Here is a 26,414-nt window from a genome sequence, read left to right on the forward strand (position 1 = left end):
AGCTTTGGCTGTCCTGGAACTCAGTAGACCAGGCAGAGAGATCCGCCTGTCTCTGCCTGAGTGCTGGGATTAAAGGTGTGGGCTGCCATTCCTGGCTGACTGAACAGATTTAAAAAAGTAAAAGATCTATGGGTACACAATCGGGTGGAGGAGGAAAACAGCTGTGGTTAAAACACCAAGTACACAGCTGAAGAGATGCTCAGAGGGTGCTTGTTCTTGCAGAAGACCAGGGTTCGGTTCCCTGCATCTACATGGTGGCTCTAATTCCAATTCCATAATGTCTGATGCCCTCTTCTGAACCCCTCACGGGCACCAAGCACACACATGGTGCACATACTTACAGGCAAACACTCATACATAAAAAAAAAAAAATCTAAAATCTAAAAATACAATATTTGAAATTCTCAGAAATTTTTTAAAGATTTTTATTGTTTTCAACTGTGTGTGTGTGTGTGTGTGTGTGTGTGTGTGTGTGTGTGTGTGTGTGTGTACACACACTCAAATGCATGCACCACAGAGCATGTATGGACATGTCAGAGGACAACTTATATGAGTCAGTGGTTTCTCTTTCCATCATGAGGGCCCTGGGGAATGAGCTCATGCTGTCAGGCTTGACAGCAAGCACCGTTAACTGATGAGACATCCTGCTGTCCTCCACTTGAAAACTTTTGATGCAACTACTAAGAAATGCTCTAAAATGTCCTTTAATCTGAGGCTGTTTGGCACCATTATACTGGGGTTACAGATTTGTAGGAAAGTACCAACAGGAGTAGAGTATTTCTTGCTGCATTTTTTTGTTTTTATTTTGTTTTTGTTTTGAGACAGGGTTTTTCTGTGTAAAAGCTCTGGCTGTCCTGGAACTCTAGACAGGCTAGCCTCAAACTCAGATATCCACCTGCCTGTGCCTCCCAAGTACTGGGGTTAAAGGTACATGCCACTACTGCTGCCCTGCTCTCCTGCCACATTTTTTATTAGAGTGTAAATGATATGAATATAATTGATCACTAATGATAATGATCTTGATCACTTTAGATGAGCTTGCAAGGTCTGATCATAGAATAAGAATAGTTTTCTTCTTCCATGCTTTGGGAAGGAATCTTTAAACCCATTCTACATTCAATAAGAGAGGAATTAATAGACTCCTTTGAAGTGGGGAAGAGTTACATATTTCTTTCAGTGATTTCTTATTGTAAGAAAAGAGGAAATTATATTCATTTAAAGTCTTTGAAGACAGATACTGAGTATCTATAGGTAGAACTTAATTAAGTACTCTTACCTACCAGTATCAAGATACCAAAGATCCTTGCAGCAAACTTGACTATTAAGTGCTTTTTTATAGCCATCTCTTCCACTCCAAAAATATAATCGAGTTCCGATTGCAACAGCACAGTGTCCAGCTCTTGGTCTGGGCCTTGAATTTTTTTTATCTTCTTGAGAATCTGATACTAGAGTTGTCCACTCTGCTGTATCTAAAAAGAGAGATATTTCCATGACTCCGTTAGTGCTCTGAAGCAACAAATAGCAAAAATTACTTTATTATGTCAATGAGCAAGTTTCAAAGACTCACCTAGATTTAGGTAAGAAAATGAGCTGGTACATCTCCATTCACAATCATGAGGTGAATTCTCAGTATTTTCCCCCTTGTGTGGAACCCATCCACCAAAAATGTACATCCTAGAAAGCAAAAGAAAACCAAGAACTTAAAGTAAGTGGTTTAGTTTTACTTTTTGGATAGGAAATACAAGGATGAACTTAAATTTATTTGTCGGTTTGAAACTTCAGAACCACTTGCTTACCTACAACACTGTAAAGACAGTATTATATAAGTAAAATGGTCCTTTAAAAAGGAGTTTACCACCGGGCAGTGGTGGCACATGCCTTTAATGCCAGCACTCGGGAGGCAGAGGCAGGTGGATCTCTGTGAGTTTGAGGCCAGCCTAGTCTACAGAGTGAGATCCAGGAAAGGTGCAAAGCTACACAGAGAAACCCTGTCTCAAGAAAAAATAAAAAAAGAGTTTACCAGGTTGGGAATTTAGCTCAGTGGTAGAGCGCTTGCCTAGCAAGCACAAGGCACAAGGTTCGATCCTCAGCTCCAAAAAAAAAAAAAAAGTTTACCATTTTAAGTCAGGGTGGTACACATCTGAAGTCAGAGGTACTTGGGAAGAGGAGGATTACTGGAGTCCACACTGGGAAATGAAACAAGAGCCTGTCTCAACAACAGCAGCAAATGAAATCAACAACTTGATAAAGTGTACTGAATCAAAATTATACTCTGGAAAGTAAGTTTAGTGAAGAGTGTTTCAACTATAATATGCTTAAAACCCAGTCCTATGTGTAATACAGTCAGGGTGCAGGCATCCATCCCTGCTTCCTGACTGTAGATGCACTCCAAGTTCCCAAAAATGGATAATTACCACCTCCAATTGTGAGCACAGCCAGCCCTTCCTTCCTAAGTTGCTTCTGTCAGGAAAAGTAACTAAGACAGAGACCAAAAAAGATGAGATTTCACCTAACTCTGGGTTACTGCAATGACTTCAATGTAACAACTTTAAGCCTGTAGTCCCAACTGCATGGGAGGCTGTGGTAAAAGGAGCTTGAACAAGCTTGGTAGTGCAGGCTTACAATCCCAGCTACCCAGGGAGGCTGAAGCAGGAAGATCGCAAGTCTGAGGCCTGCCTGGACAAGTTAGTGAGACTTGGTGAGGTAGCTCTACGTATGGTAGGACACTGCGATACGTGTTAAGATGCTCAGTTCAAACTCCAGCATTGTTTAAAAGAACAGATCAAGAACCTTAAACTTCCCCCAGCACTCCAGGGGTTCTTGTCGGAACACTGTCCAGGCATGGAGCAGTGTAGAAATTCTTAGTGCTTGTGGGGAAACTCCAAGAAAACAAGACAAGAGTCTTGTGACCTCAGTTTCTTCAAAGCACACAATTGTTCTTGGAATGTGTTTTCATGCTCCTCTCAACTGTAGTGGATAGGAGTTTAACTTCAGCTGTTGTTATTCATATGCTTCTATGGAAAAGGTGTTTTTACCTCATGTGGCTTGTCCTTGTGATTGAACATCTTACTTACATGATTCTTAACTCTCAGAGTACAAATTGTCTAATGCTCCAAATAAAGTTGTCTATTGCATGAGACTTTTAGTCCACCTCATTTTTAGGCCCTGCTCTCCCAGACTCACCGCCAATTAGAGCAATAAACAGTTCTTTTTAATTTTTTCTAAAACATATTTTATTTCACGTATATGAGTGTTTTGCCTGCATTTACGCATATGTACCATATGTATGCCTGATGTCTCTGATTCCCCAGAACTGGAGTTAGTGATGGATGTGAGCCAACCACAGAGAGGACACAGCAGCTTGGCCACACCTTCTGACACTTAGGTCATGCCATACCAGGAAAGGCATGGAGAGGAAGGCAACTAGGTATCACAGATGGCAGTAAAAGAAGTCAATATGGGTTGGGGATTTGGCTCAGTGGTAGAGCGGTTGGGCCCTAGGTTCAATCCGCAGCTCAAAAAAAAAAAAAAAGAAGTTAATGTACAGGTGTTTCAGCTCACACAGACAAGTTACTTTAGCTGTGGCTAGCATGAGGCATTATTAAGTTTACTAATCTATTTCTAAGAAAGTAACATCTTTACTTTGCTTGGTATGAATCAAAGTTGGTAAAAATGAAAGCAAGCCATACTTGTTTCCAATGACACTGGCTGTATGGAGGCTTCGTGGAAGTGGTACAGTCCCCTTTGTTTCTGGTTGTGACCATGACATAGTTTCTAGAAACAAAAATAAGCAAATCAGGAACTTGATCTAATAATAGTACATCACCTTAATTTACACACAAGTATAGAACAAAAGAAGTACTTATCAAAATGAAGCAAAAATGTTTTAAATCAGTTATCTGAATTTCATCTTAAACATTTCCAGACCACAAAAACTTAAAATTAGAAATCTATTTACATTTGAATTTAACATTTATACTAAAGAAGTATGCTTAAAATGTCATTAATTTTGATTACATATAATATTTTTGACTTTACCATTGTAAATAAATGTGTGAAACAGTCAAAAATGAGAAGTACATTTCCAGTTACTCACTTCTAGAGAGCTGCCCTCAGGTCTCCCACTGGTTACAATACTGTGAAAGCCACACTTCCCAGAGACAGGGAGGACAATGAGAAAGTAGCAACCCAAACCAGATCCCTCTCAAGGTGAAAGAGGGCACTACTGACAACTACAAAGGACAGCAAGCATAAAGCTGGACCATTCTATACAAGCCAGGACCTATGGCGGAGCTCAAGGGACCACAGCAAAGTTACTGCCATAAACTGAACATTCAATTGTTCCAAGTCTCAGCTGTTTCGGAGAATGTAAATGCTGACTATAATATCAGTGCAACTTGACAACTATTTAAACAAAAACGTTTTAAATACATTTAAATTTCTCTTACCAATCATAAGAAATTCCTGAATCAAACTATGATTACCTAAATCAAGCTGCCATAGGTCATCTAGGCGAGCACCGCACATTCCACCAAAAACATACATCCTAGGATGCCCAGAGTCTTTTTTACAATATATAATCGCAGTATGGGACTCTCTCGGAGAAGGTACAATGCCTTTGGTAGTTGGGATGCTCCAGCCCACGACACCAGAACCATGCTGTAGTTCCAACTCATAGAAATCATTTAAATACCTACGACATCACAAATAAATGAAAACATTCAGATGATAGGTATGTTTATTTGCTTTTTTTCAATTCATAAACACAACATATGCTAGCCACACACAGTAGTGCATGCCTGTAATCTAAGTACTCAGGAGTTTGAGGCAGGAGGACCATGAGTCCAGGTCAGTATGAACCAGACATCCTATCTCAAAGAAGAAAATAAAAAGAAAAGGGGCTTGAGAGATGGCTTGGCAGCTAAGAGTGCTTACTGCTCTGGCAGAGGACTCAAGCTGGGTTCTTAGTGCTGACATCTGGTGGCTACAACCATCTGGAACTCCAGTTCCAGAGGATCTGATGCCCTTTGCTGTCCTGTCCTCTGTAGGCACCTGCATGCACATGGTGCAATAAACTCATGCGAACACACACTCAAACGTTTTTAAAAATAAAAATGTCTATTATATGCTTATTGTAAAAAAATTCACATAATACAGAAAGGCACTAAGCAAGCAAAACTTCCAGATATTTATTCATTCCATATATATTTATCAAACTCTACTACGTCCCAGGTACCTGCCATAACATATAGTGAAGACAGGAAACGTCTTACCAATACTCTTGTTACTGACCATGGTGATGGCTTTAAAACACAGTCCCGCCGGGCGGTGGTGGCGCACGCCTTTAATCCCAGCACTCGGGAGGCAGAGCCAGGCGGATCTCTGTGAGTTCGAGGCCAGCCTGGGCTACTGAGTGAGCTCCAGGAAAGGCGCAAAGCTACGCAGAGAAACCCTGTCTCAAAAAACCAAAAAAAAAAAAAAAAAAAAAACAGTCCCAAATATCTGAAATATGTTCTTTCCATCAGGACATGAGATCCCTCTCCCCTTTACTGTAGGTGCTCTAGGACTGCTCTGAACAAGGGTACCCTGGCTGGCTTGTGAAGGCCAATGTATTCTTACTTATAATACTGCTTGTGAGGCAAATGGATGGAACTAGAAAAAATCATCCTGAGTGAGGTAACCCAAACCCAGAAAGACAGTCATGGTATGTACTCACTCATAAGTGGATTCTAGATATAAAATAAAGAACAATCAGACCACAACCCATAGAACCATGGAGGCTATATATATCGCATGGAGGTCCCTAGGACGACTGTGGCTTATAATAAATTTCGGTTTTACTCAATTATTGAAAAAAAATAGCCAAATGAATGGAAACACATGAACTATGAACCAAAGGCTGAGGGGCCCCCAGCTGGATCAGGCCCTCTGAATAGGTGAGACAGTTGACTGGTTTGATCAGTTTGCGAGGCAACTAGGCAGTGGGACCAAGTCCTGTGCTCATTGCATGAGTTGGCTGTTTGAAACCTGAGTTTATGCAGGGACACTTGGCTCAGTCTGGGAGGAAGGGACTGGACCAGGCTGAACTGAGTCTACCAGGTTGATTGCAGTCCTTGAGGGAGGATTTGCCCTGGAGGAGGTGGGAATGGGGGTTGGGCTGGGGGTAAGGAGAGGGGGTGGCAGGGGGGAGAATAGGGGAACCCGTGGCTGATATGTAGAACTGAATGGAATTGTAAAATAATAAAATAAAATAAAATAATAAAATAAAATAAAATAAAATAAAATAAAAACTGCTTGTGGAACTCTCCACCAAGCCCTGAAAAGGCCACTCAAGGGTCTGGTATGCAGCTCTGGTGGTAGAGTGTGTGCCCAGCACAGAGGAAGCCCTAGTTTCAGTCTCTAGCAATGAACATCCCAGACATGGTGGCAGATGCCTCTAATTTCAGCACTCAGGAGGTATAGCAGAATGATCAGAAGTCCGGTTGTTCTTGGTTACATAGTCCAAAGCCAGCCAGGGCTTTATGAGATCCTGTCTCAAAACAAGCTACACATAGGCATGTCAGGTGATAGCCCAATTGAATCCGTCCTTCAGCTAACTGCCCGATGTGGGGATAACCACTCAAGCTTTCCCACTCATGCCATTTGATTTCCTTACTTACAGAGTTTTTGAGCATGAGAAAAGTTGTTACTTTGCATCAATAATAACACAGCACTAGATAATCAACAGTAACTATGGACAATATTTCAGCAAATACCTTGAAGATATTGCTATCTGGAATGCTTACTTTTTAGCACACTATAATGTCATAGCAATGTCCTAAATAGTGTCTTAATTTAGAAACTGGCATTAAACTTGTCCTAAACAGCTTCTGTTCTTTAAAAACTGTCATTAATCTGTGACATACATACATATATATTTTTGTTTGAGACAGGGTTTCTCTGTGTAGCTTTGGTGCCTGTCCTGGATCTCACTCTGTAGACCAGCTGGCCTCAAACTCAGAGATCCGCCTGGCTCTGCCTCCCCAGTGCTGGCATTAAAGGTGAGCGCCACCACCGCCTGGCGACATGTATTTCTTACTGCAATGACTTGGCTTTTTTGCAAATGCATGCATATGTGGTATGCATGCATGTGTGCACACATGTGTAAGCAAGGGCTGACATTAGGTTGTTGTCTCTACCTTTTAGAGTTGAGGCAGTCTGTCCTGAACCTGGAACTTGGTTTGTTTTGTCTAGTCTTGCCCAGAGGCCTGCTGTTCCCGCCTCCTGTCTGCTGGGATGACATACGGCCACTAACTACACCCACCTCGGTTTCTATGTGGGTTCTGCAGACCCAGATGCAAAGTCCTCACACTTGCCCAACAAGAGCTTAACCTGCTGAGCTATCTCCCAATTCCAAAATGACTTCTGTGACAACTAATTCAATTTCCTACTAATTTTTATTCAAGTATGAAGGCAGAGAGCAGAACAGTTTAGAAAATAAAATCTGAACATTTAAAGACTGGAGAACTGGCTCAGTGACTAAGAGCACACTCCAAAGAGCACGAGTTCAGTTGCCCAGCACCCATTTCAGGTGGCCCATAGCCACCTGGAACTCCGGCTCCAGGGAGAGCCAACTCCTCTAGCCTCACTGACAGGCATACACCCACACACAAACACCCACATATATATACATAATTAAAGATAAATCCTTACAGCTATCGTGGTGGTGCACGCCTTTAATCCAAGCACTCAGAGATGCAGAGGCAGGTGGATCTCTGAGTTCCAGGCTACCATGGTCTACACAGGGAAACCCTATCTTAGAAAAAATAAATAAATAAAAATTAAAAAAATAATTAAACCAAGACATATATTGAAAAGGGGAAAGGAAAAGAGACAGTGATTCATTCTCTTTGGAAAAAGGGACAGACAGTATTTGCTAGTGTAATACATCTTAATAGACCGTATGGAGTATGAGAACAATGGTTTTCATTCAATAACCATATTTCACACCAAGTTTTCAGATAAAACTAATTTTAAAATAAACTGGTATTGTAAATGACCCACTTAATTTGAATTATAGCCTAAGACATACAAATATATTGGCATGAGCAATTATACAAGTATCAATTTAGTAAGGTGATTTCTGATTAGAAAAGAGTTTGAAAACATTCTCTAGGGACTGAAAAACACACAAATACATAAAAATGTGTTTATTGTTAGTCTCAAATATAAAAATGTAAGTCTAAGCCTTATAATAACTACAGATAAACTATTTTAATCTAAGTCAAAATAAGCACTTGATCTAGAACGAGCATACCTGGGAACATTATTATTTGAGTCTTCACTTTCATTTGCCAGACCACCAAACAAATAGCACTTGTTACCATACAAAGAGAAACTATGTCCAAGCCGAGGACAAGGAGGTAAACCCGACGGAGGAGGCTGGGGTTTCACTTTTTTCCATAGCCAACGGCTTGCCTAAAAAAAGAAGATATGCCTGTGAAAGCAGGAAGCATTTCTACCTCAGTACTGTCAACAATGAGCCACTATCCCAATGCCTCAGAGTCCAAATGACAAGTAAGTGGCTAACTTCTGGCTGGTTTGTTGAGACACGGTCTCACCATGAACTCTCTACACAGTGAGTTCCAGGACAGTTCGAGGCTGGCCTCAAACTCCAAAATATCTGCCTGCCGCTGCTTCCCAAGTGCTAGAATAACAGGCGTGTAAGTCTATGCCCAGAGAACTGGCTAACGTCTGCAATTAAAATGTATATCCTGGGAAGGCTGGCTGTGGTAATTCCAGAATTTGTGAGACAAGAGGACTAGGAGGTAAAAGGTATCTCTGGCTACTGAGTGAGTTTGAGGGCAGCCTGGACTATGTGAAACTTGTGTCACAAAGCTGTATGTATGTCTGTAGGTATGTGTGCATATGTGTTAGTAGACATTCAAGTGAATCTTCTCTATACACAGATTTCCACAATGATACACTAAGTTTACAATAATACTAAATACTATCACTTCTAATTTCTTCCAAGTGAAAAAATAAGTTTACACATAGAACTTTAAGATTAGATATAATTCGCCGGGCGGTGGTGGCGCACGCCTTTAATCCCAGCACTCGGGAGGCAGAGGCAGGCGGATCTTTGTGAGTTCGAGGCCAGCCTGGGCTACCAAGTGAGTTCCAGGAAAGGCGCAAAGCTACACAGAGAAACCCTGTCTCGAAAAACCAAAAAAAAAAAAAAAAAAAAGATTAGATATAATTCATGAAAGCTATCTTTTATATATTAGATAATCCATGAATGCTAAATATTTAACCTTTAAATAAATAAAACTCATTTAACAAATCAAATTCCAAAATTTATTCTTTAGCCATGAGAATCTTCTCTATTTGAAATGATTGCTTGCTTGGAAATATGTACAACCCATTCACATCTGCCAATGGCAGATACCATGATGATCACGGCCCTTGGAACATATCAAGAACAATTAACAAGAATGAGCTCCAGTTTAATAAGCAAATCAAATTTAGAAAGGCTATATGAAACTGTAACCTCTCTCTGCATGACTGTGTGGGGGTTACTATTACTGTTAAAGGAAACCACTCTTCTCACACGGAGGCACCGGTTTTCAAAGCATGCTCTGGGTGGTAGAAACGCAAATGTCCAGGTCCCAGCACAGACAAGACTCCAAAAACCCAGGGGCGGGACCAGCAATCTGTTTTCAGTAGTCCGGGGTGCCTAACGGACAACTGCACTAACCCACAGAGACCTAAACCTGAGACAGTTTCAGTATTGCTAAAGGTCAGGTATGCTTATGCGATAAAGGTCATACCAGACATGAGAAAAGACATCAGATACCTTGACTTGTCAGTGAAGCGGAAACATTTTCTCTGAAGCTATAAACTGTGGAGCATCTGTTACTGTACCTGTGCTAATACAATGTTTTGTAACCTCTTTTTTTAAAAAAAAAATCACAACAATTTAATTAGCACTTCAGGCTGAAATAATAAATGTGAAATACACTTACTTGTAACTCATATAACTCATTGCTGTATCTTCCATATTCAACCATTCCCCCAAACACTAGGATTCTAGTGCCATCACAGACAAATCCATGGGCTGCACAGCCTGGAGGGATGTCTCCTCTAACAGCTGGTAGGAACCACTGATTTGTAACTAGTCGTCAGAAAAAGAATGAAGATCAATTATAACAAACAATAGTTACATGTTCCGTGAGTTTGATACATATGTGTATAGACACAAACATACATACATATACCCAGTCTATATTCCAGTAGCTCTCAACTGGGGGGTCCTTTGCTCTTCCGAGGATACTGACTTTGCAATGTCCAAAATCCTATTTAGTTGTCACAACTGGAAAGGAGATGCTACACCAAGTCGTGGGTTGAGCCTGATAAAAGCCATTTATCTTACACCATACAAGGTAGCCTCTACAGCCAAAAATCACCTGTCCCAAAATGTCAATAATGCTGCTGTTGAAAACCCTGATGTTCACCATTTAACTCCTAGAAAGATGATGGTGGGTGTCATCGCCATTAAAGAAGTGGAAACCCTGAGATTTAGAAAGGCTTGGTAACTTTAATACTGATTTTGAACAATTGGCAAAGTAAGAGTCAAAATACGTGTAACTTCTTCTAAATCCATGGTATTTACACTATACCAAATCAAATACTTCCTGGGAGTCCTGGGGAGGGTAGCAGAGAGGAGCAATATTAACAAAATTTCTCCTATGGATTTTTGCCTGTAGAGGACTACTGTGAGCAAATGGTTTCAAACAAAAGTTGGTTGTGAAATATATCGACCCCAAACTCAGTAACTAGTCTTACTAGTTTCCGATGGTGGCTAGACTATTTACTAGTGGAGAAGAAAAAAAAAATTCTAGTAAAGGCTCGTCCGTCCGCCCCCCCGCCCCCCAGCAGCGACACTTTGCGCTCGGCAGCGGTGTCTGAGCGCTGACAGTCCTCTTTGCGAGATCGTGTCCGCACATCGACCACAAGTCCCTTCCCCGCCAGGTTAGAGAACGGCCGGCCGGGAAAGTCTCGCCGGCTTCCGCCAGCCGACGACAGACACCGAGGACCGCAGCTCCGGGGCCTCCCCGCCCCCCGATCCCCGCGAAGACCGCCGAGGCCCGGCTGGGGGTGGGTTTGGGTGTTGACAGTGGCGGGATCTCGGGCCTCGAAAGGGACCAGCCCCCGGGGGAGTGGATCGGGGGGGGGAGAAAGCCAGACGGCGGAACCCGGGTCCCCTCGGGTCCCCGGGCAGGGATGGGCCGGGGGGTCCCGGTGTCCGCCGGCGAGACCGGTGCAGCCCACGGGCCCGGGGCGACACCGAGCCGCCCTCCAGCACGTCTGCGAGCGCGGGCTGCCGACCCCGCCGAGCGAACCCCACCGCCCGGCCGCCCGGCCGCCCGGCGGGCTGAGGAAGCAGGCGACCCGGCGGTGACAGCTGTCAGGCCCGCGTCCGCCGCGCCTCCCCTCCCCCTCCTCCGCGGTCCCGAGGCGGGGTCGCCCGGCCGCCGCCTACCGGTGTTGTAGACGTGCAGCTCGTCCGCGATGCCCTCGTTGCCCCCGCCGAAGATGATCATCAGCTCCCGGATGGCCACGGCTCGGTGTCCGTGCCGGGCGCGGGGCACCGGCCCGGTGAAGGAGGAAACCCGCCTCCAGTTGAGGAGGCTGGGAGCCGCCATCTTCCCAACCCCCGCCCCTCGGCCCACAATGCCCCGCGCGCCACGGGCCCCACGGCTCGTGGGGAGGCCGGGCACCGCCTCCAGCTGTGCGCGGGAGGCCCCGGCACGTGACCCCGCGGGCCCCGCCCCCCCAGCCCGTGGCGACGTGGCCCTCGGGGCGCCGCCAAGGATGGAGCCCCTCCCGGCGGCCCTGCCTGCGCTGCGCCGCTGCCGTAGCTCCCGTGGCCCTCCGTGGGCTGCGCGCGGACGCGGGACCGCCGGGTCCTTCAAGGCCGCTTGCAGCATCTTCCGCGTGGGCGTGGCACACCCTCCGAACTGTGGCCGCCGCCGTGCGGGTCCCCAGCGCTGGGCAAATCTGTCATCTCACACCGGGGTCCCGCCGATGGCAGGACCCGGACCTGGACCCGGACACCCGGGGACCCGGACCCGGAGACCCGGAGACCCGGACCCCCGGAGACCCGGACCCGGACCCGGAGACCCGGACCCGGACCCCCGGAGACCCGGAGACCCGGACCCGGACCCCTGGACCCCCGGACCCCCGGAGACCCGGACCTCCGGACCCCCGGAGACCCGGACCCCCGGACCCCCGGACCCGGAGACCCGGACCTCCGGAGACCCGGAGACCCGGACCCGGAGAACCGGAGACCCGGACCCGGACCCGGGGACCCGAACACCCGGACCCGGACCCGGACCCGGACCGTGGCTCAGAAAGTGCGCTGCCCCAGCTCCGATCAGATTTGGAGGTGTCAGGCCTAGACAGGCAAAGTTCGCCCCCAAGGGGATTTGCTTTCGTCTGATGGAAGCAGGTGTACGAGTCGTCTTGTTGCTGTGATAAAATACCCTGACCAGAACGGTTGAAGGAAAAGGGATTAATTTTGACCCACGGAGAAGGAAGCCCGTCGCAGGAAGGAAGGAGGCTTGGCAGGAGGTGGCTGGTCACATTTCACCCGCGGAGAGCCACTAATGCTGGAACCCAGCGGCCTTTCACATTGTTTGGTCCGGGATGGTAACCCGGGGAACGGTGCCACTCACATCTATCCCCATCTTAATCAACCTAGATAACCCCTCAGAGGCCTGCCCGCAGGCTTGGCCCCCGGGTAAACCTAGATCGTATCAAGCTGACACTATTGACTCACTATCAAGCTGACATATTGATTATCACTATCAAGCTGACACTACTGACTGTCACTATCAAGCTGACACTATTGACTCACTATCAAGCTGACACTATTGACTGTCACTATCAAGCTGACACTATTGACTCACTATCAAGCTGACACTACTGACCACCACAGCTGCCACCGCTAGCTAACAGCTGACACTTCTTCCATACCCAGGCACCATCCTAAATTACCTTCTTTATAATAACACGCAGTCTTTGCAACTGTTCAGGAAGTTTGGTACTTCCCCGTTGTGGTTGGGGAAGTGAGGCGGATGGCTACGGAAATTGCTCAGGTACACACAGAAAAGGACCTGGGGCAGGATTCGAACAGGCTCCTATGTTCACGGCTCCCAGCCTTCACCGCTAAATGCCTCCAACAGTAGACCCTTACAGCCCTTAATCCCCAAACGCAGTTCGAACTGGATCACAAAGTAAGTGGTAAAACAAACGCTTAAAGCAATTTAAATCTCTGCCTCGGGTTATCAAGACGATACTGCGGGAACACACGCTGTGCAGCCCATTTTCTGAAGTTCATTCTCCCCCATCTCCTATCAGTTTCATTTCTCTCATCCACCTACCTCACACCCTCACCTCCCTCAAAGCTGAGTGCACAGTATCTCTAAGTTCTCATCCACCCGAGTTTTCTGAAGAGAGAATTCTCCACATTTTTAATTAAAACTCCTGTCAGCCGGGCAGTGGTGGTGCATACCTTTAATCCCAGCACTTGGGAGGCAGAACCAGGCGGATCTCTGTGAGTTCAAGACCAGCCTGGTCTACAGAGTGAGATCCAGAACAGGCACCAGAACTACACAGAGAAACCCTGTCTCAAAAAACAAACACAAAAACAAAAAGCTGGCAAGAAACAAGCTAAGCTGAAGCCGGGCATTTATAATTAAGAATAAGCCTAGCCGGGTGGTGGGTGGCGCACGCCTTTAATCCCAGCACTTGGGAGGCAGAGCCAGGCGGATCTCTGTGAGTTCGAGGCCAGCCTGGTCTCCAAAGCGAGTTCCAGGAAAGGCGCAAAGCTACACAGAGAAACCCTGTCTCGAAAAAACAAAAACAAACAAACAAAAAAAAAAAAACCAAAAAAAAAAAAAAAAAAAAAAAAAGAATAAGCCTCTAAGCCGGGCGGCAGTGGTGCACACCTTTAATTGCAGCAGGCAGAGCCTGGCGGATCTCTGAGTTCAAGCCCAGCCTGGTCTACAGAGCGAGATCCTGGACAGGCACCAAAACTACACAAACTACACAGAGAAACCCTGTCTCAACCTCCGCCCCCCTCAAAGCCTCTATGTGTGATTTATTTGGGAGATGGGTGGCAGGCCCCCCAAAAGAGCAAAAACAACCAACAACAATTATATGATAGATTCTTGTTGTTAATATTCTTAGACAAAAAGACTTAAGGGGGAATTAAAAGTCGCAAACCCAGTGTTAATTAGGAGAGAGCCTGTTTCCCAGCCCTGCTACATCAAAGTACCTAGTGGCTTAAGACAGTTGAACAGCACTCGGGAGGCAGAGAAAGGCAGATTTCTGTGAGTTTGGCACCAGCCTGGTCTACATAGTGAGTTCCAGGACAGCCAGGGCTTTGTAGAGAGACCCTATCTCCAAAAATATAAAAAAGAAAATAAAAAGTAGAACCTGGGTTTGATTTCCAACACCCACATAGCTGCTCACAACCATCTGGAACCCCTGTTCCAAGGGTTCTGACGCCCTCTTCTGGCCACCACAGGCACCAGACATACCTGTGGTTCATAGACATACCTCCAGGCAAAATACTCATAAAATAATTTTTTTTAAAAGAATAAAAACAGTAGAGCCAGGCGATGGTGGCCCACGCCTTTAATCTCAGCACTGGGGGGCTGGAGAGATAGCTCAGAGGTTAAGAGCACTGACGGCTCTTCCAGAGGTCCTGAGTTCAATTCCCAGCAACCACATGGTGGCTCATAACCATCTGTAATGAGATCTGGTGCCCTCTTTCTGGCCTGCTGTCATACATGCTGTATACATAATAAATAAATCTTTAAAAAAAAAATCTCAGCACTCGGGAGGCAGAGGCAGGCAGCTCTCTGAATCTGACTTGGAGGCCAGCCTAGTCTAGAGAACGAGTTCCAGAACAGCCAGGACTACACAGAAAAAAACTGTCTTGAAAAACCAAACAAAACCTGATAGAACTGTCAGAATTGTCTCACAGTTCTAGAGAACAGAATTCCAGAACCAAGGTGTCAGCAGGACGGAACACCAGTGTAGGCACCATTTTGGAGGAGAGATTAGAAAGGGGAGAGAAGAAGGAGGGTTGGTGATGTCCCCCAAGAGGACAGCATTTTAAAGGTTATAACAGACGGTGGAAAGGGGAACTTGGGACTTGTTCAATGGGTTTGGCTTTGAAAACCACTTCCACCTTCATGAAGCCCCCTTCGCCTGCGGCTTCCTTTAGATACCAGCCCTCACCAAGTTCCCTTTTGACCTCCACGACTATTGTGTTCCGTTTCCTTCCGAAGCCATTCCGAGTTCAGGTAGGAGGAGGAACTCTCTGTTGCATTTACAAATGCCTAGTGTAAGCCACTTTCAGTGGAGGAAGAGAAGCCAGAGAGAACAGAAGAGTGAGTAACAAGTGAGGAGGCACAGAGAACACCGACAGTCTAGTATTCTTTTGAACTGTTACCAGGAAAGCAAGAACATGTGCTGTACTCGGGCACTGTCCATCCGGCACCTAGTGGTCATTCAGTAAGATTATAATTTATATCATCATCATATTACTACTGTTTCCAATCCTCTCCCTTAGCTACAGGGCATTGGAGAGTCAGTTGTAGAGCAAGAGACTAGTGCCCAAGGGTGGCAGAGAGCTGAGTGTAATCTGCAAGGTCTCAGTTGTATCTCAGATACAGGCCGTGGTTCTGTGTTCTGGGGAATGCTAACAGGTGGGCTCAAGAGCAGCGTCCGAGCAGGTACAGGCACTGTTCTCAAGATGAAGGAAGCAGAGAGTGCCTGAGACGTCTGTTATAGCTCCTAGTCTCAGGACATGGAGGAGGCAGAGGGAAGAGCAAGGCTGAGCTCTAGGCCCTGTTACAGGTCCTAACTGAGTTACCATAGCCGGGACTCAAGAGCCAAGGGAGAAAACCAGTTACAGCACCTGAGAAACAGGGAACCCAGTGCCAAGACTTAGGTGCAGACCCCGATGTTACCCCCTCAGTGGGTAGCAGAAAAGAGCCCAGAGCCCTGAAGCTCAGGCTGCCAAGGTGATAACCCACTACGAGGTCCATCGAGCAAGAGGGATTGAGTGTCCATTGTTGTTTCTGCCTGCTGTGTGTGATCTTGGATGCCGGCCATGAGAGACAAAAGGGGGAAATCAGCTTGACCCATGGAGTGATTCATTGGCTACTACAAAATACTTCCTTCCTTCATTGGCCTTAGGAGACACCATTTCATTAACTGCCAACAGCTCCTTAGGGAGGGGGGCTTCATCCTCTACCCCCACCATCCGTGAAGGCATATTGGTAGGGTAGGTCTGCTGCAGGTCTTCTGCAGGTGTAACCACAGCTTTGGTGAGTTCATAAAAGCCTCCTACTCATATTCATAAGCAACCCTAATTAAATTCAGGGGGACACACACGTAAGACAGGAAAAAAGAAGAGGGACTGACTAGTTGGGAAGGAGGAAGGGTTCAGGAGGAGAGGGACACAAGAAGAGGTGATGGTGATGGGGAACATGAGCATCATCAAAACATATGCAGGTCTGAAACTGCTGAAAAATATGAGTAAATATTACCTAAGATGTTTTTAAAAAAGACTCTGCAAATACTGATCTGGTTGGCAAGAAGAAATGATAAATGTTCCACTTTCAACTAAAAGAGTAATGACTCAGATACATAGTTTAGTGATAAATGGTACCACAGATTAAAAGTGCACATGAAGGGCAGCAATTATCATGTTTAGCCATGAACCTAAGTCCTGAGATAAATGCATCATTGAGTAAATGGTGTGAAGTAATATTATATATGATATCATAGAGAATACTTGAGCATACCTAGATGATATAGGTTATATTATAACTGGGCTATATGGTATGATATAGCCTACCTATTTATTAGAATAATTATTATTTTCTTCTTTTTTAAGATTTTTTTTTTAGTGTGTGTGTGTGCAGGTACCCTCAGAGGCCAGAAAAGAGCATCAGATCCCCTAGAGCTGGAGTTCTAGGTAGTTGTAAGCTGTCAATGAGGGTGCCAGGAATCGAACTCTGTAAGAGCAAGAAGTGCTCTAACCACTGAGCAATCATTCCAGCCCAATGATTTTCTTTTCAACATTTATTTAAAAAACAACTGAGACCCAGTCTAAGCATGGTGGTGGAGGCTCCCGGTTACTGCCAAGCCCAGGGTGCTGTGCACCATCTCAACTTTATGTCCCTGTCCCTAACTACACTTTCAAACAATGTCCCTTTTAATTCATTCATTCATTTGTATTTATTTACTTACTTCTTTTGAGGTGGGGGTCTCTCGGTGTACCCCTGGCTACTCTGGAACTCATTTGATAGACCGAGCTGTTCTTGAACTCACAGAGATCAGCCTGCCTCTCCTCCTGAGTGCTGGATTAAAGATATGCTCCACCACATAGAGCAGCAGCACTTTTTAGAGATCTCCGACGTTCCTAGACTGTAGTGAGTCATCTGTGTCCCGTCAGGACGCTGACCCACTCAGCCGTGATCTCCCTGCACAGCTTGGGTGGCCATCTGCAGCACTGTGGGCCTTTGATCCTCAAAAAGGAAAAGTGGCCGCTCCTCTTCCAGCATCAAGGTTGGATTTCAGACAGGAAGAAAGGGCAAGACTCCAAATGGTCCTTTGCCAGAAGAACGGGAGCTTTCTAGGAAGTTCCAGACAGTGACTTCCCCTGGAATGCTTCCCTTAGCTTCAGAACACCACAGAGGCATTTTAACTACAGACATTGCTGTCCAGGTAAGATATTCATAGAGTTTCCATTCGAAGGAATAAAGTACAGAAGAATTAAAACACGAGGCAAAGCAGTCAGCACATTTGTACAAAGTTACAAATAACTTACTGCTGTAATTCTTTTCCTGTTTCTTATCTCAGGGTTTCTTTTTTCTTTTCTTTTTTTTTTTTGAGTAAAACTGAAATTTATTATATGCCACAGTCATCCTAGGGACCTCCATACTATATATATAGCCTCTATGGTTCTATGGGTTGTGGTCTGATTGTTCATTTTATATCTAGAATCCACCAATGAGTGAGTACATACCATAACTGTCTTTCTGGGTTTGGGTTACCTCACTCAGGATGATTTTTTCTAGTTCCATCCATTTGCCTGCAAATTTCATGCTTTCATTGTTTTTCTCTGCTGAGTAGTACTCCATTGTGTATATGTACCACATTTTTTTCATCCATTCTTCCGTTGATGGGCATCTAGGTTGTTTCCAGGTTCTGGCTATTACAAATAGTGCTGCTATGAACATAGCTGAGCATGTATCTTTATGGTATGTATCAGCATTCTTTGGGTATATGCCCAAGAGTGGGATGGCTGGGTCTTGAGGTAGTTCGATTCCTAATTTTCTGAGAAACCGCCATACTGATTTCCACAGTGGTTGTACAAGTTTACATTCCCACCAACAGTGGAGGAGTGTTCCCTTTGCTCCACATCCTCTCCAACATTGGTTGTCATTGGTGTTTTTGATCATCTCAGGGTTTCTTTATTCAATATCAATAATAAAATTGGTACACTACTATGGAAAATAGTATGGATGTCTCTCAAAGAAAATGTTAAAAACAGAGAATTGGCAAGATGGCTCACTGGGTAAAGGGAGCTGCTGCTAGGCCTAGTGTCAGGAGCTGGATCCCCGGAACCCACATGGTGGAAGGAGAGAACCTACTACTCCCACAAGTTACCAACTGATGTCTACATGTGCACTGTAGGATGCCTGGCACGCACACATGTACACATTAAATAAATAAAGTTTTTAAATTTGAAAATAAAATTACAGTATGATCCAGCCACCCCAATTCTGGATATACATCCAAAGGAAATGAAATCAGTATCTCAATGAATGCCTGTTTTGGTTCTGAACTGAACGCCTCACATCCGTTAGGCAAGCACTCTTCTGCTTCACCCATCCCTTAAAGAGACAGCTGTGTCCCTGTACTCATTGGAAGACTGCTCACAATAGCCAAGCTATGGAGACAATCTAAGTGTCCAGTAATGGATGGCAGGACACAGAAACCGTGGTTCATATGTATTCTGGACTATTACTCAGCCATAAAAAGAAGAAGATCCTGACATTTGGAGCAACATGGATGAACCTTAACAATTTGTTAAGTGAAATAAGCCAGACAAAGAGAGACAAATACTATAAAAGCTGCATGCCAGGCGGTGGTGGTGCACTCCTTTAATCCCAGCACTCGGGAGGCAGAGGTAGGTGGATCTCTGTGAGTTCAAGGCCAGCCTGGTCTACAAAGTAAGTTCCAGGACAGGCTTCAAAGCTACACAGAGAAACCCTGTCTCAAAGAAAACAAACGAACAAACAAAAAAGCTTATTTAGAGAATCTAAAAATGTCCAAGTTAAAGAAACTGAGAATAGAATAATGGATGGACCAGGAAGTTAGAGAAAATAGATGTTTGTCAAAGGGTACAAACTTACAGATGTAAGATGATCAGAGTCTGGGAATCTAATGTACAACATAAATGGTGATGTGTTGACTTGGTAATCAGTACATAGTTTGTGTCTGTGTATGTATCTGGTCATGATATATATCTTGAATATATTCAATTTTTTATCAATTAACCATATAAATATAAAACTATTACTAAATTAAATTAGCTAAATATTATCATTAAATTTCCATTTAAGTATGATTTGAAAGCACCAACAATACTAATTTCCATTTATCAGGCTTTTCTGAGTATTATATATGTATAATGTAAAATCATGTTTGTTTGTTTGTTTGTTTTTATTCTTTGAGACAGGGCTTCTCTGTGTAGCCCTGGCTGTACTAGATCTCACTCTGCAGACCAGGCTGTCCTCGAATTCAGAGATCCGCTTGCCTCTGCCTCCTGAGTGCTGGGATTAAAGATGTGTGCCACCACCATCTGGCATGCATGATACATTTCAGCCCTCAGTTCTGTTAGGCCTCTCCTAACAGAACTCCTAATAGATGAAGAAACTGAAAACGTGCAATAATATGTAAAAATAACAACTGAGCTCCAAAGTCCACACTGGGTGCCAATGCACCATTAACATGTCACTGATAGCCTGTATCTCTTTCCCGTCTCATTTATTTCATAAGGAGGAATCCACAAATACAACATGGAAACATTGGCCATAGATAAGAAAGCTCTTGTGTCCTCAAAGTGTGGCACAGCAGGAATAGAAAGGAAAGGAGCTGGACATTAGAGATCAGGGAAAGGGTCCAAAAATAATCATCAGAGAGATTTCAGTTAATAGGAGTAGTAAGTAGGTCCTGTGAAGGCAGTTATTATCTCAGTTTTGAAACTCAGTTTTGAAACTCACTTTTGAGTGGGTTTCATCCACTTATTCAACAGCAGGCTGATCAAGCATTCTCCTAAGTAGATAAGAGCTGAAGATGAGGTGACCTTAGTATGAAGTGACCTGGACGGGAATCAGCTTAAGGTTCTGTCTGCCGAGCTGCCTTAGGACAAGACTGAGGACCACTCTACCATATCTGCTACCTCCCCACCCCCCGTAAGTGGATAATGCTGCTCCCAGAAGGCTGGGTTATCAAATGAAAATCCCAGTGCCAGCCATGGGATACCTCCCCAGAGTTGTTGTTAGGGGGAGTCCAGAGTCTTCCCGAACAATATAGCCATTACAACTGCTCTTGAGTGCTCCATCCTAAGCAGGACGTCTGCATCATTCTTCCTCTCCCCACAGAGCTCAAGAAATACTGCAGAAGAGAAGGATGAAAGAATTTAAAAACCAGAGAATATTGAGTCTGTGGTTAAGAGCACTTCCTGCTCTTTCAGAGGATCCAAATTTGGCTCCTCAAATCCACTAGGAAGTCTCTCACAGCCACCCGTAACTCCAGCTCCAGAGGCTCTGATGCCCTCTTCTGGCCTCCTCAGGCACTGCACTCACATGCAGAAACCCACACTTGGAAATATATATATGAGAGAAAAGAACAAGCAGCGGGGATAGTGGAATCCTGCCTTCTAGACATGAAATGACCTTGTGCTGGTGAACTCACAGACTTGTACAATATCCATGTTAACACTATCCAGTCAACATGGATGGGGGAGGAGCGTGAGATGTCTTGGCCCTAGCTGAGCAGCCATTGGCAGTCACTAGCCAATGGGAGAATCACTTTTTCTTCGGTAGTGTAGCCACTGTGAAGTTGCATTTGATCCAGTAAATAATCTCTTTCTCTCCTGATCTCCTCTCCTCTCTCTCTCTCTCTCTCTCTCTCTCTCTCACACACACACACACACACACACACACACTTTTTTTTTTTTAACGAAAGGAGCTAGAGGGACTGGAGCAACAGAACAGTTGTTTTTGCAGGGCACTTGAGTTCGGTTCCCAGCACCAGAGAACCATCTGGAACTCTAGTTCCAGGGGCCCAGCACCCTCTACTGGCCTCTCCGACACCAGATACATACATAAGGCACATACATACCTGCAGACAAAACACCCATACATATAAAATATTTTTTAAACTAAAAAAAATGAATAAATAAAAATTTAAAAGGAGCTAGAGCCAGGTATGGCAGCTCACACATTTAATTCAGCCCTTAAGAGGTAGAAGCAGGTGTATCTCTGTGAGTTGGAGTTCAGCCTAGTAAACAGTGAGTTCCAGTCTATCCAGGGCTACATAGTGAGACCTTGACTCAAAAACAAAACAAAGGAGATAGTTGAGGAGTATCCACCAGGAATCCCAGCATCAACACTAAATTACTTTGCTACATTGGACTTTATCTCCCCTACAGCCTCAGCTTCCTCATCTGAAAGGTGGAGAGAAATTCAGTTTACCTAACACAAATGCTGGGAACAAAATGAAGCAGAAGCCATGGGTCTGTTTTGTCAGTGTTCCGAGTTCCATGTGATTGAAAGATATTCTAACACTGCTCCTCCATCTCTAAGTCCAGAAAACACTTAATCCTCAGGAATGTCGATATTCAGCCCCGTAGCTGCCAGCCACGTGGCTTAAGGGTATTTCAACATGGTTAGTGAAGCTGGAGAACTGAATCTTAAATTTTCATTCATTTGAATGGAAAAATGAATACTACACTTGCTGTTAGAACTATTTTTTAATAAAAATAATTAAGCCATCTTCTGCTATGGGACAGGAGAAAAGCCAAATTAATTAAGGGACTATTCTATTACTAATCTCAACTCTTTGATTCTATCCTGATTCTTTAAACTTTTCTTAAAGTATGAATTTAATATCAAAATTTATAAGATTAATATATATATATACATTTTAAACTTTGTTAAGATATGAATGGTCATATAGAATACTAATTCTAAAAAGAAAAAAGGCTTCAATTAGCTGCATATATATGTCTTTGTGTTCGAGTCTCTTAACAGTTTTCTGCAGGAATTCACAGCCAGGCCTAACATCAACTGAAGTCTCCAGGAAGAAGATGGGGCCCCACAACAACAACAATTTCACGTGGACAATAATAACATCACTAAGCTGACAAACATCATCTACAGATCAGCTTTGAACTACAAAGTGCTCAGAGCAAAGTGGCCCACGCCTTTAATCCCAGCACTCGGGAGGCAGAGGCAGGTGGATCTCTGTGAGTTCGAGGCCAGCCTGGTCTCCAAAGCAAGTTCCAGGAAAAGGCGAAAAGCTACACAGAGAAACCCTGTCTCAAAAAACAAAAACACAAAAAACAAAACAAAACAAAACAAAAAGGCATGGGCCACCACTGCCTGGCACTAGAACTATTTTAAGTATATTTAAAACAGCGGGGGATATGAGACTCCAGCTAGGGATTAAACTTGTGGCCCTGTCGTGGGAGAAGTGCTCTACCCATCTCTGTTTTCTATTTTGGTTTGAGTCACTAAGTTCTCCAGGCTGACCTCAAACTCCCACTGTATCCCAGATGCCCTTAGCAAGCAATCCCTTCTGCCTTAGCCTCCCAGTAGCTGGGCTGACAGGCCCACACTGCCACGCCCACCCGTGTTCTACTTTTTAAAGTGTTCAGTTTGTGACATCTAAATGTATATTAAGAAATTTAAGGGCTGGAGAGATGGCTCAGAGGTTAAGAGCACTGACTGCTCTTCCAGAGGTCCTAAGTTCAACTCCCAGCAACCACATGGTGGCTCACAACCATCTGTAATGAGATATGGTGCTCTCTTCTGGCCTGCAGGCATACATGCAAACAGAACACTGTATACATAATAAATAAATCTTTTTTTTTTTTTTTTTTTTTTGGTTTTTTCGAGACAGGGTTTTTCTGTGTAGTTTTGCGCCTTTCCTGGAGCTCACTTGGTAGCCCAGGCTGGCCTCGAACTCACAGAGATCCGCCCGGCTCTGCCTCCCGAGTGCTGGGATTAAAGGCGTGCGCCACCACCGCCCGGCAAATCTTTTTTTTTTAAAAAAAAAAGAAATTTAATGTCGAAGTGGGATTTGCTGCAAATGCAAAATCCATGCCAGATTTTAAAGACGTAGTAAAAACAATTTTTTAAAAAATAGTGTCTTTTACGAATTTTATACTACTTGTTGGTTGAAATATCTCATGTACACTGAGTAAAGTAAGAAACATCCTTAAAAAACATTTTTATACTTTTATTAATGTGGATGATCCTTTTTAACTTTTATTTATTTGTTTATTTATCTATCTATTTTTTGAGGCAAGGTCTCATGTAGCCTATGCTGGGCTTGAACTCCTGACCCCTACTGTCTCTGTCTCTCAAGGATTACAGGCACCCCACCCCACTTCCACCCCCTCTCCGCACCGCAGCTCTTACTGAGGAGTCTTGGAAATTTGAAGTTACAGTGTGAGTTGCATTATATTTATGAAGGAAAGGACCGCTTGCAACGGAGGCAGCCAGCAAGGACCTCTTTACAGCAGCCGAGAGGGACCGTTGTAAAATATGTTCCGCGATCCTGGGCAAAGCGCTGGTGCCATTCCTGGGTTTCTGGGGATCACCACCTGCAAAACTACAGAGCGCAAGAGGTTGGGACCAAGTCTGCTCCCTCCCTGCCTGATTCCTCTCCACTTCGGGCAGAAATGCACTCTTATCTGGAAGCGTCTGTCTTTATCGCAGCCTCCTTAGAAGACCGCAGTTGTCTGCGTTTTGATTTGCCATAGCAACATTGCAATGTCCAGGAGATTTAAAAAAGATTCCCAGCTCGAGCCAGACTGTTGCTTTCTCTTGAAATTTACGTAAGACACATCTTGGTATAAATTCTCTTTCCAAGCATTTGCTTTTCCCTGGGTTTGAATCTTTTACTCCAGAACAGCCTCGTTTTGGAGAGAGTTTCGCACGCAGACTGCAAGAGAAAGCCGAGAGAGGAAGTCCGCGCCAGCTAGCCAGTCCGCCCTGCCTTGGGAGCACATCTGGAAGAGGTTTCAGGAGCAGCCTCTGGGCCCAAGGCTCGGATTCCCAGCCGGTGAAGGAGGGGGTGGAAGAAACCCGAGCCATTCAAAGTCAACGCAAGCGGAGGTGGGTGTGGACAGCCGAGGCACACTCTCTTGGAAACCGTGTATTGGCCTCGGGGCTCCCCGGGCCCCTAGGGATTTCCAATGGGATCTTAGAAGCAGCAGGAGCGAAGCTCAGCGGCCCCTGCGAGGCCAGCGGCAATTTGAACGCTCCGCCCTGCCCGGGTTCTGGACCAAGGAACCCAAAGCCTCCCTCACCAGCCATCAGGTAAATAAAGCAATTTACGAGCCAGATACCCTCTCCATTTCGCCTCCTCTAGCTATGGCGCTTGCTTGTTTTGCTGTGGACTCAAAGATGTGTACATCAGAGACTTCAGACTGCCCGCTCCACAGAGTTAGCCTCCAGAAGCCCCCTGCTTTGAAATGGTAGCATCCTAACGGAAGCTTTGCTATCACGACAAATCCAAGATGTTCAGTGTACAAACTTTTCACATCTTGGGCTGCTTTTTTTTTTTTTTTTTTTTTTTTTTTTTTTTTTTTTTTTTTTTTTTTTGCAGAGGAGAGTTTATCCCCATCCTCCCACCCCGGCCCTAATAGCATGATTTTTTTTTTTGTTTGTTTGCTTTGGATTTTAAGGATGGGCATCAGGAGTTAGATAGTTCAGAGATCAATGCTAGCATTTAATGTGAGTCTGTTTCTGAGCCTAAATGACTTAACTGAGTCATGATTCATGTTTTTGGAATCTGTCCTCAGAAACTCTTTTGGGGCCTCCATACCCAGAAAGAGAACTGGCAACCGGAGAGCTCTTTGAGTTTGTTATAGTACAAAAGTCACAGTGTTTGCTTTAGCATCCTAAAACTGTCTTATGTTCTCTTTAGCAGTACATGCAACATCTCAGAGGAGTCCATAGAGAAGTCATAGGTAATTTGTGATAGAAGTTAAGACGAGATAGTAAGCACAGCGTTTGAAAAGAGAGAGAACATAGATTCTGTCTAAATGCTTCAATGTGCTGTGGAGATCAGTCCTGCAGGGGTTGGCCCATGCAGCCCGGCAGCCAGTGTGACGCTGGTGGGTTGGTCTTGGCTTTTCGTTTTTCTCTAAATGTTTTGGTATTGCACTTCGGGGCAGTATCCTTTTTGTGTTACATAACGGAATTCGAGTCCTCCCTCTGATACAGCCAACAACAGAGCTGCCCCCTCCAGCAGTGAAAGAGGGAGCTGTGTGCCTGCGAGGAGATCTATGAGCTTGATTCTGGTCACATCACGTTGCACGTGCCTGCATTTCCTCGTCTGTAAAGTGGAAATAAGGTGATATAATGTCATGTGTGACACACGGGTGCCCCGCTTCCCTGGCAGAGCTGCCGGCGACGGTGCTGGGAACTGGAGCGACCATACATCCTGCACTGGGCAGGTCCCTGTCTTGAGGTCTTCTGACATTCTGGTGGCTTCAGGTGCTCCTGGTCTCCCAACATGTCTTCTCCCCAGGACCCTGCTTTCTCCACTGCTCCCCTCAAATCCCTACCCCCAGCTCTCTCTCCTCTCTTCCGTCTTTGCCCTTCATCTTTCCTCTTGGAGACAAAGGGGTGGTTCATAGCCACGAAATTTTCATTTCTCATTCCCAAGGAACTCCGTTTCTTACATCGCTTCTTTAATGTCAGTTTTTCAAAGACTGTTCAGAAAGGCATAGTCCCACAAGAAAGGAGCTCCACAAACCCCTGACTGATGGACCCAAAGGTAGAAGAACGCTTTAAATGTCCTGGGAAATGTCACAACAAAGACTATCACTTAAAAGTGGGCATTTAGCACAGTAGTTCCCAAAGTTGAGCCATTTTATCATGTCAGTGAGCGTTGCTTGGAGCACGCTCTGGGGTCTGCTGTTCTGACCACGCTTGTTTTCATTTTGGCTCCTATTATGAAGCCCTATCTCTTAACACTACTGGTGAGCATGCAAGGTGTCGCCCGGTGAACATGCAAGGGGTTGTCCCGTGAGCATGCAAGGG

The 26,414-nt window shown here is 44.8% G+C and overlaps 2 protein-coding genes across 8 annotated transcripts in view; one reads left to right on the forward strand and one right to left on the reverse strand.

Annotated features, from left to right (window-relative positions):
- Positions 1–11,794, reverse strand: part of Hcfc2 (host cell factor C2) — a 39,900-nt gene extending 28,106 nt beyond the window's left edge. For all 6 annotated transcript variants that reach the window (XR_013045806.1, XM_076554553.1, XM_076554552.1 and 3 more), the window contains exons 1-7: positions 11,522–11,794; positions 10,005–10,153; positions 8,297–8,457; positions 4,485–4,693; positions 3,690–3,774; positions 1,568–1,674; positions 1,281–1,469 (exon numbers count right to left, since the gene is read on the reverse strand). Coding sequence is in view for 5 of the 6 variants with exons in the window: in XM_076554553.1 (XP_076410668.1) it covers positions 1,281–1,469; positions 1,568–1,674; positions 3,690–3,774; positions 4,485–4,693; positions 8,297–8,457; positions 10,005–10,153; positions 11,522–11,684 (1,063 nt within the window). In the remaining variant the exon portion in view is untranslated. The remainder of the gene's footprint in view (positions 1–1,280; positions 1,470–1,567; positions 1,675–3,689; positions 3,775–4,484; positions 4,694–8,296; positions 8,458–10,004; positions 10,154–11,521) is intronic.
- A 12,691-nt stretch (positions 11,795–24,485) lies between these two features.
- Positions 24,486–26,414, forward strand: part of Glt8d2 (glycosyltransferase 8 domain containing 2) — a 37,077-nt gene continuing 35,148 nt past the window's right edge. Inside the window, exon 1 of one of the 2 annotated variants that reach the window (XM_006979868.4) lies at positions 24,486–24,683. The gene's annotated coding sequence lies outside the window, so the exon portion shown is untranslated. The remainder of the gene's footprint in view (positions 24,684–26,414) is intronic. The other variant, XM_076554564.1, reaches the window with a different exon arrangement.

This window comes from Peromyscus maniculatus, chromosome 18 (assembly GCF_049852395.1).
Source record: "Peromyscus maniculatus bairdii isolate BWxNUB_F1_BW_parent chromosome 18, HU_Pman_BW_mat_3.1, whole genome shotgun sequence".
Classification (NCBI taxonomy): Eukaryota; Metazoa; Chordata; class Mammalia; order Rodentia; family Cricetidae; genus Peromyscus; species Peromyscus maniculatus.